This window comes from Macadamia integrifolia, unplaced genomic scaffold (assembly GCF_013358625.1).
Source record: "Macadamia integrifolia cultivar HAES 741 unplaced genomic scaffold, SCU_Mint_v3 scaffold_30A, whole genome shotgun sequence".
In the NCBI taxonomy this organism is placed as follows: domain Eukaryota; kingdom Viridiplantae; phylum Streptophyta; class Magnoliopsida; order Proteales; family Proteaceae; genus Macadamia; species Macadamia integrifolia.
The window spans coordinates 201,631-212,958 of NW_024870663.1; the positions used below are offsets into that span (position 1 = coordinate 201,631).

At 34.5% G+C, this 11,328-nt stretch overlaps 1 protein-coding gene across 1 annotated transcript; it reads left to right on the forward strand.

Moving 5' to 3' along the window:
* The first annotated feature begins 9,195 nt into the window (after window positions 1–9,195).
* LOC122071616 (pleiotropic drug resistance protein 1-like) lies at window positions 9,196–10,598 on the forward strand. Its single transcript, XM_042636002.1, has 7 exons — window positions 9,196–9,388; window positions 9,470–9,518; window positions 9,621–9,741; window positions 9,843–9,940; window positions 10,039–10,123; window positions 10,242–10,401; window positions 10,504–10,598. The coding sequence occupies exons 1-7, from the start codon at window positions 9,196–9,198 to the stop codon at window positions 10,596–10,598; spliced, it is 801 nt and encodes a 266-aa protein (XP_042491936.1).
* Window positions 10,599–11,328: the final 730 nt, after the last annotated feature.

Below are 11,328 nucleotides of genomic sequence, written 5' to 3' on the forward strand. Positions count from 1 at the left end.
TCGTGGTGTTTTAGTCATTCACCATTTTCTTCACAAACTTTGGGCCAAATGCCACGACTTTTAGGGTATTGGTGAGGCTAAGGTCGACATGCCATGGGATATTATCGGCAGCAGGGAAGGAAAAAGGGAGGTAAGATTGTTAGATGGGTTTGATCCATGTAAGATGTCGGGTTTGGGATGAGTGAGGGTAACTGGGTAAAGAAATTGGAACTTTTTTTCCTTCGTCGGATTTGTTTCCTCCACATGTCGTATAGATAGGTCTCTATGGGCACTTTATGGGTGATGGCCTCGATGGAGAGGATCCGGATCCGCAGTTAGATAGGACCCCCCCCCCCCAAAAAAAAAAAAAAGACCTTGTTTTCTCATCGAATTGTTCAAAATTTTGAAGAGAAGTCAATATGGGCAAAGTCATTATTTGCCATCTTCTTGTTCTTTTTTCACTTATGGTAAGTTTTTTAGCCTTTTTTTACTTTTCTCTCTTTTAAGGAAAATTTTTGTTGTAATCAAATTTTGTAAAAAAAATAAAATCTTATTTCTGCCACAGTAGTTTTTCTTTCCGGTCCCATCATGAGAGAATGTGTATGTAAATTCCACTTTGAGTCAATAGGTCTTCAATTCATGCTAGTAGTTTTCTCTAAAAAAATTCCTCTCCAATTAGTGGGATGCCCAATTAGCGCATATCCCCAAGTCTACCCTGATAGAAAATAAATGTGGAAACAATTCAAGGAGATCGATGAACTTGCACGATAAATACTGCAAAGGCATGTTTTAGGCATACCTGAATCTATGGCTGAAGAATAACAATTCCTCAAATCTCTTTTCATATGCTCCTTGTACAACACAATCAATGTTGGTCTAGTCTACCTCTTTTCCTTTTATTTTTGGTCATTAGCTTCACTTATTGGGTCAATGATAACTATATATAGGGGTGAGAATAGGGACCAACTCTGTAAGAAAATTAGGGTTTCCTTCCCATTAAAAAAATAATACATTAGGTCCACATATAGTAATATATATTTCATATCATTAAGGTGTGCTAATAGAATCCGATATCTCCATAGAGATCACTTACCATATTTCACTTACCATAATTTAACAATTATCAAAGTGTACATTCTTAGTATGACAGTTGTACTTCCAGCCATTACCAAAAAAAAAAAAAAACTAAATATGACAATTTCCTATAATGACGACATACTAAATATGAAAATTCATAACATTTATTTATAATAACAAATAACACATGAAATATGTTATCTTATCCATAATGCATTAGATATAAAAAATTATATACAAGCATGATCTTTAGGCCCAAATGACTATAATATCTAATACAAATATTTACTTATAAACTTTAAAGTCAGTCACAATAAAGCTTTATAATTTCTTTAAGTAAAAAATTCACTAGCTAACTTATAGACCAAAACAATAATAAGCCATTAACAAATAAAGGTAATGTGAACTTAGATCCATAGTAAGTGTAAACAACTTCATAGGTTTTATACCAATAAGCTACTAAAACTTTAATGGTTCATTTAAATCATTCAAATACGATATATCTATTTTATTTTGATGATTTTTCAATAAAATTACACATTATCACAAGTTTATATAAGACATATAAATTTAAAGAAACATTACTTAAACAATGCACTTGTGATATTTTGAATCATAATGAAGTGTCAAAATTCATAATTAAGTGTCTCGTGATGAAATCGGAAATCACGAACAATAAATATAGCATCGAAGAAAATATTGAAATACCCTAAGTTGGCTTAAAATTCATAAAAATGACTAGTACAGTGCACATAATAAAACATATATATTGCATTTATCACCCTCAATAGAATAATATTTTGTTCTCTGATTAATATAAGAGAGTGGGAGCTAAGTGACACAAGAAAAATATCAATTATAAGAGTCAATATCAGTTTATATTAGAACTAGATTTAACTATTGACTTGAACAAACATGGTCAAAATAGCAACAGTATAAATAGATTTCAGAAGTCATTTCAATAAATCAAAATCAAACGATTTTCTGATTTGACTTGCATAAATTGTTTATGATCTATCCAATTATTAGACTCCAAAAATATATTTCATTGAAATTATAATGAAAATAAATAATAAACCACCAACATCTACAAGTAACATAAGATGATCTTGTATCATAACATTTCAAATATAAATATAGGCATCAACATTAATATTAATCTTTAAGATGTTAACTCTACCCACAAAGGATTTTCACTAAAGCCCATTTAAATAGACCACATCAATAATAAAGTTTAACTTGGTGAGATTCATGTGTATTCACTGTAATGACTATATCATTCAAGAGTTATAACTGAAACTGTATCATTATCCTTTAGGCTAAGAATGCACTAGTCCTCTTGTAAATCCACATTTGTTGTGAAAATAACAATAACTTGATGTCATTTCACCTTTGGCTTAAAAACCTCTAGGTTATTGCGATTTTCTTTAACTTTGGTGACATCAATTTTAGGCAAATGTCATCTACTATGTTGTCCTAAGAAAAATTATGAAAGAATAAGATACGTCACTTTGGTGAAATCCACCTCACCCTTTCATTGTTTCCTAAAAATGCATTATGTAGCTAATCATGTGCAGAAGCTTACACCCAGTTTAATTCTAATATATTTATTCATCATAGGGTGTTCCAAATATGACATGTAAGTACAAAATGCCATTAATTTTCTATCTTTGTCATTCATAAATAAATTTTCAATATCATGGTAATGATAAACCAATATAGAAACATTCATAAATAGAAATACAATTTCGAAATCGTTCTGGAACAAAAACATGACACTACAAATATTTCAGAATAGTCTGAATTTCATCCTCCCACTGGTCAAACCATATAAATAGTACAAAGTAAATGTGACAAACCAATCAATTTATAAAATAAAACAAATAAACCACATGCCTATGGTTTATAGACCGTTTCTATTTGGCTTTAAATAGGTAAGATAATAACCACATAATGCATTAATAATGTATGTCACTTGTACAATTTAATGTTTTCAATACAGTGAGATGTATGTGCATGTTAGCATCATATCCATTTACATATGGCTTCCAGAACTATATTGCCATGATAACAACCAAAACTCAAAACCAAAGACAACTATCATAATCAGGTTAAAAAAAAAAATAATAATTTCAATAATTAAACCAAAATCAGATAATTCCAGATTGTACTTTTATAAGCAGTTTAAGTCTTATCTATTTATATGGTTTCATAATTATGTTGCATTAAAATTGTAAAAGAAGTAGTTAATTCACCCCCACTTTATAAGCCCAAGCTCAAAACAATTTAAAATCAACTTTAAAACTCATTACTTTGGTTTTTAATAAAATTCATTAAATACTATTTTAATGTAAGCTCATTACACACTGAATTCCAACATTCTAATCCAAATCCAAGTCCAAGCCCAAGCTTACCGTCATAACTAAAAACCCAAACATGTCAAAAATATGGGTCACTGGGTCAGGTTAAAACTTGACCCGATTAGTTCGATTTGATTTTAAATCAGTTCAATCATGTGTGGCCCCCAACTGATTTGATCATGATTCAGTTTGGTTTGGTCCACAATTCAAGTGAACCCTATTATTCTTTTAAATGAATGAAATCTCCAATGGCTTATGACTTAATAGTTTTTAATAGACTTAAAACTTTAAATAAAACCAACGATGGGCTTGAACCCAATAGCCCATAAATTATAAATTTAACATAACCCAATTATTAGTTAAGACCTTTAAGGATATAATTGTAAAACCGCTCATAAAATCGTACCAATCCCATAGGAAAAATAGTCACTAGATACTAATGACATTATCCGTTGCTTCCAACCTCCAACTTCAAGTTTTAGTAGACCACAACTGGAAAGCTCTCTGATTAAAGAAATAAAAACTAACAAGAGAATCTTAAACTTTGAAAACATCAAAGTCAAATAGATCTGAGCTCATTACGCCCTTACTCATTCATTAGCTAAAAGTCAGCACCAAATCAAAAGAAACTCGAGATTAAGTCACTTAGTTAACAACTAAAAGCACCAAAACTTATTCCAAGCTACTCAAGAAATCAATCCGAGCCGACGAACTCCTGTTAAAGGTAAAGTAATAAAACATCGAAAATGTCCGAAATGCAACACTGCAAAGCAATACTTACTGACATCGAAGACAACCTTCAGAGAAGTTGGAAACGATCAAAGTTGATTATCTTGGAATGAACACCTTTCTCTTTGATTGAACCATAATAATCGATCTACTAAACCCATAATCTTTATATAAATAAGGTGTTAGGCTTAAGCCCATTAGTTTTAAGTGAAACATTAAGTTAAAACAAAGATATGTGCTATTGTTGTAAGTTAAAACAAATTAATATGGACCATCTATGGGCTCAGCCGATATACATTTAAATGTTTTTATTTTTTTATTTTTTTATTTTTTTTTTTAACTTAAACAATGTTAGACCCAAAATTGGGTCTATCATCTTCACCACGCATAACCTTTTTTTTTTTTTTTTCTTCTTATACAGACAACACAGCCACCACCAATCTGCTGCTGTGGTCAATACAGATCGGCATCGACAAAAGTCACAATAAATCACAATAGGAAAAACCCCCATTTATGGCGACCCTTCTCCAACAACAAAACCGATCCAAAAGCTCGTACAATAAGTGCATGTTATGCATAAAAGAACGCAGCCACAAAGGCTAGTTAAGGCATAGCTACAGGAGCCTTTTGGCTTGGCATGGCCGCAAGGAATTAGGAAAAGAGAAATAATGGGGGACGGTTTTGGCCGTAGGATCGGCTTGGCCTCTAGGTCTACCTTAGCCGCAAGCTTTGCTAAGTTCTTTTTTTTTTTTTTAATGTCTGCCTTTTAAGTAATAATTAAAATACTCAATATAAGGCTTTTTATGCACGTAAGTAATCGCTGAATCCAAATTTTTTTTTTTTGTACGAAATCCAACTTTCATTCATATAATAAAAAATAAAAAATATTTTACAACCCATTGTCTCAACCATGAGCAAGTTCTGATACCATTGATAGAAAATAAATGTGAAAATGATTCATGGAAATCGAGAAGCATGCACGATAAATACTACAAAGACATGTTTTAGGCATACTTGAATCTATGACTGAAGAATAATAACTCCTCAAATCTCTTTTTGTATGCTCTTTATACAACACGATCAATATTAGTCTGGTCTACCCTCTTTCCCTTTTACTTTTGGTCATTAACCTCACTTAATGGGTCAGTGATAATATATATATATATATATATATATAGGGGTGAGGGTAGGGACCAACCTTGCAAGAAAATTAGGGTTTTCTTCCTATTAAGGAAACAATATCTTAGGTCCACACATAGTAATATATATTTTATACCATTAAGGTGTGCTAATGGAATCCAATATCTCCATAGAGATCACTTACCATATTGGATTTTTCTGTTTACTAAATTTGTAGTCAACACCACTAAACCGATTTTGGAAACAAATATTGAACTATGCTAGCCCACCTAATTGGAAATCTTACATACCCAGCCATTGGATGGCTAATTGACCACGACAAGAGCCAACCAAGCACCCTACACATGCTTTTATCTTTTATCTAGAAATTCTCTACATTGCACTCTACTTGGTTCACTATTCTCATGATCTCATGCATGTGTTCAGTGAATTGGTAACGGGATTTAGATCCTCTCCAGTGCTACCAAGAAAACTCTCACTGGTACCTCTCTAACAACCCCCCCCCAAAACCCCACACATACTGGAGAGGATCCTAATCCTTGATCTATGGGTTCAAATTTTTTCTCCCCATCATTCTCCTTCCCTCTTCCAAATTGGTGGTTTGAATTCATAAACCAAATATTGAAAAAGATTTCAATCAATGCACATTACATAACTAATATCAGTGGATGCAGCTATATTCAACGTAAAATAGTTGGTGAAACAAATTTTACAGTAAAATTTGTATAATCAGATTTTCAGAAACGTATTTTTCCATTTTTCTGTGCCAAGAAACGGAAAAACGGCCCCAAAACCATTTGACAAACCTATTTCATTTCACCCATTTCTTGAAACGTAATTTGGAATTTATGGTACTTTTTTGTGCAAGAAATGAGAACGAAGAAACTATGATTGACTAAGACCACCCAAGAAACCATAGACCAATTCTAAATTGAGTTAAAAATCCAATTGGACCAAACCCACTGAGTCAGCTCAAGGCAGACTCATACTAATGCAGGTCGATGCCAGATGCCTTCTGAACAATGCCATTTATATCCAGGCCAATGTTGGCCAATTTGCAAATTAAACGTCAAGAAGCAAACCATGTTGAAAATGTAATTTTGTAGGGATTTGGTGAATCTTTGGCCATATATTGGCCTAATCTCGTACTTACCGCCCAATGCATGCATCTAGACACATAGGAAGAACACTAGGACACATAGTAGACTCTAGAAAACTCATGTGTCAAATGTAGGCAACTAATCAAAGCACATATTTCTTGTGTTGCAGAAATGTATATATATATATATATATATATAGTATACTGTAGTCATTGTTTACAGGATGGATGTGTACATCTGATAGACCTGACCACTTAGTGGTGTAGTGTGGATGAACATATGACTTTGTATGTGTGTGTGCAGTGTGGGGTTGTGAGACAGCTCTAGGCAGCATCAATAAACTATGTGTATATTTGTTTAAGTGCCATCAATAATTGCTACGTTTAGGCTACAGTTGAAAAAGGAAAAAGAATTTGGTATACTGATTCACTTCCCCTCCTCTCAATGACAACTGGGACCCAATAGTTCATAGATAATAAGGGGCAGTAAAGGATGATGCTCACGGCTCTAATACCATGAGAATTTGTATATCACATTCATGTAGAATGGAGTAGAAATAGAAAGATTATAGAATATGTATAGCTAACACTCAGGAACCACAACCATCTCAAGGCTTTGCTTGTTGCTGCTTAATAGTTACTTGGAGGTTCGGGTTTCAGGAGTGAAAAGAGAGATTCTCCAGTCAAGTTTGGTCAAAGTATTGCCTCTAGTAGAGAGAAACGATTTTATGGAGTTAGGTCCATCTCCCTATGAAAATTTCTATCTCAAAAGACCGATTTGATAAAAGGAGGTGTTCATAGGTATATGAGGAAAGGGATTTTTCATTCAGAATCAATGTGGGACTAACACGACTAACACTCCCCCTCACCTGTAGGTAGGTCGGAACCACCTGCCATGTGGACATAACTATGAAGGATAGAACCGGAAGAAACTGGAAAAAACCTACTTTAATACCAAGTAAATTTCCATATGAAAAAGACTGATCTGATAAGATGAAGTGTTTACAAGTATATGAGAAAAGAGATTTTTCCACTCAACGTGGACTAACATGACCACCACCCTCCATTTCAACTTGGTAGGTAGAGTGTGTGAAATCCACTCAAAAAGGTGCTGAATTGGGATGATCTTTCAAGGTTTTCATTGAGGTGGAAGAAGTTGGGAGGGACTTTCAATAACCATAGGGAGAAGGAGTGGACACTGTGTTTGGGTAGTTTTGTAATACCCATCTTTAGTTTAGTTAATTTGATTAATCCAAAGATTGGGTGGATTATCCAGTAAACCATAACTCATTTTTAAGTTATCTTATAATTTCCGCTATTATAAAACACGGGAACCAGTCTATTGAATGGTGGATACTAGATAGGGGTGTCAATCGGTCTAGTTTTTTATCTGGTTGAACCTGTTTTAGACTGGTAATAGGCCAAATCTAAAGTTAAGTCAAAAGTCTGTTTTGGTTTCGACTTCAGTCTAATTTGGATCAATTTTTTACCAGGATAACTTAACCAACTTTTATCGGACCATTATCGGGCTGCTATGCATTAAAAAAAATATATATATTAGAAAATAATGGTTTTTATCAACTTTTTTGCTTTTTATTGGAGATTTCATATATGTTTTTTAGTAGGAAGATTTTATATATGTTTTGGTTTTGATCCATTTCGATTTCAATTTCTACCAATTTCATAAAACTAAAATCAAACCGATAAAAATCCAATTTAATTCAGTTTAGATTGAACCAATCGAATTCGGTTAGTCCAATCAATTTGGGCTAGAAATTGACAACCCAATTTAGGTGTGTTGTAAGCCAGGTTAACTTTGGTTGAGAACGATCTGTGTGTGGATCAGATTTTTAGAGAACCATTTTCGTACTGATCCATCGTGGGGTTTTTCTTTGGGTGGATTCTATCTGTGTGGATTCATTCTCGACAGATCCCAAATAAAATCTTGATGACAATATATTGAGTTTAATCCTACAAATTACAGTCTTTTCTTTTTTCTAATTTAAAAATAAATTTCATTCAGAGAAGGAAAGAAAGAAAATCAAAGATTGTATGGAGAATCAGTTCTATCTCTACACGCTTAACTGATGAGCAAAATCCACCATACTATGACATTGTTTGGTCAAGTTAAAGATTACCAAGACAGATATTTGAGTCTCCAAATATTTGAACTCTGGTCTTTTTTAAAGTCCTAGAAGTTTCCCCTTAGTTCCTTCTAAATGTTAAATTCTTGTCGCTATCTAGGTTTGCAGCCAAATGGAATCTCGAAGAGTATTTTGGAAAATATAAAACCTATAGGAGGTATCTGTGAACCCGAAGAGGAAGTGAATTATTCCATCTCTTTGACTACCAGCCGATTAATAGCTCAGATTTTTGCTTTCGCGCATGTGATTCAATTCAAATATTTAAATGACTAAAATAACACTTTCAGGTGAAAGGAAAATATCAAAATATAGTTCATGAGACCCATTTTGTTACATGAAGTGACTAAGACTAATCTGATCACGAGCCCACAACTGTGCATGCCTAGAGTAGACAAAACTCAATAAAAAAGAAATTTTTGACAAAATCTATATAACTGTTCACTGTCACTATTCAAATTCTGTGATGCACTTTCAGGGTGGCACAGGATCTCCTTTTGTCACCTATACATATGGAAAGATTGGTTGGATCTCTTTGTCCATTACAGAAAACTTACACCCATAAATGCTTTTGGAGTTCTTGGTGGGTTGTCAGGTTTCTGTTAGATCTTTTTAGTAATTGATTCTGAGTTACAAATTTTGAGTGGGTTGGGCAGTTAGTGATTGTCCAATGGAGAGAAGTGATTCATATGGAATCAGTAGTTTTCGTGGTAACAATTATTCAATTTGGAATAACAGTGCAGTTGATGTCTTCTCCAAATCTTCTATAGAAGAAGATGATGAAGAAGCTCTGAAATGGGCTGCTCTAGAGAAACTACCTACTTATAACCGTCTCAGGAAAGGTGTACTGGCTGGCTTAGAAGGTAAGACCAAGGAAATTGACATTAAGAGTCTGGATTCATCACAAAGGAAGAATTAGTTAGAAAGTTTGGTTAAAGTTGCAGAGAAGGACAATGAGAATTTCTTGTCGAAGCTCAAGGACCGTCTTGATCGGTAAGAAACTTCTCCTTCCAGATACATTCAAAATATAGATTTTCATAGCTTCTCTGTCTCCTTATGTATATCTCTGTTTTTTTTCTTTCTTTTGTTATTCAGAGTTGGAATTAATATTCCCACAATTGAAGTCCGCTATGAGCATGTAAATGTAGATGCAGAAGCTTATGTGGGAAGTAGATCTTTACCTACAATACTGAATTTCTATGCTAATATATTAGAGGTATTCTACCTGTTAATCATCATTTCGGGAGTTCTTTCTGTAGAAACTGTTTCTTATCTCAAACATAACTCACCCAAGTGATCTGTTTTCTGGTTTTGAAGGGGTTCTTGAGCAATCTTCATATTCTCCCCAGTAGAAAGAAGCCACTCTCAATCCTTCATGAAGTCAGTGGAATAATAAAGCCAGACAAACCCCTCAAGTTGGAAACAATTGCTAAAGTTTAGGTAGTTTTGGTTTCACTCAACTAATTAGGCTCTGTGGCTAATCCAAAATTCTGGTTGATCTGAATTTTTGCAGAATGACATTGCTTTTAGGCTCTCCAAGCTCTGGAAAGACCATATTACTGATGTCTTTAGCAGGAATGCTTGATCGAGATCTAAAAGTAAGGAAATGAAACACCTTTGTTGTTCCCTTTAAATTTCTAATTGTTCTCCTTTAGCTCTTTTGTAAATCATTCTGATATTATCTGAAAACACACTGTTCTTTTGAATCTTCCTCAGTTCTCTGGGAGAATAACATACAATGGCCATGGAATGGATGAATTTGTTCCACAAAAGACAGCGGCTTATATCAGTCAACAAGATCTCCACATAGGGGAAATGACAGTGAGAGAAACCTTAGCTTTTTCTGCAAGATGTCAAGGGGTAGGAGCCCGATATGGTAAGTTGAACATGTTAGATGGTTAGCTTCAATTGAAAAATCTTAGACCGATGAGTGGTATGTGAATTTTACCAATTATTCATCAACATTGAAAACATGCAGAGACGTTGGCAGAGTTGTTGAGAAGAGAAAAGGAGGCAAACATTAAGCCAGATGCCGACCTTGATATTTACATGAAGGCGAAGGAGCTTTGTTAGAACAAACACCAAGAAATACGAATAAAGAGAGACAATAGATCCGTACGACACAGAGATTTAACGAGGTTCACACACCAGGGTGGTGTGCTACGTCCTCGGGCGAAGAAGAAGATGATTCACTATGCAGAAGAAGGATTACACCCTAGCAGCGGCGAGGAAGAACTCGCCCTGAAACCCTAGCTTCGTGAAAACCCTAGAATACAATGACTCTCAACAAGCAACAGTACATCATATATATACTCCAAATAGCGGTTCGACCCATCGGGTCACGGTCGATCCGGTCGAACCATACCGCGGGGGCTACGCCCCCGCACCCCCATACGAGATCAGTGATGGGCTCCGGCCCAAGCCCTCTGCTTCCATCACAGATCTCAGAAAATTTCCCATTCGGGTCGTCACCAAAATATGTCGAATCGGGTCAATCTTCAAAACGGGTCAAGAATTCGAGACAGACTTAACAAATCTCCACCTTGGCTTGAATTCTCCTCCAACAGATAAACAAATAGCTAATATCTTCATCTTCTCCAATAGCCCTCCAAAGGGCTGAACTCAAACATGACAAACACCAAGTAAGTTCAAGCAATGCTCGAACTTACCAACACATAAAGGCTTAGTCAACATATCAGCTGGATTGTCTTCAGTACCAATCTTCAACACTTGGATATTACCTTGAGCAATTATCTCTTTTATGAAATGATACCGAACATCAATGTGCTTTGTCCTCTCATGA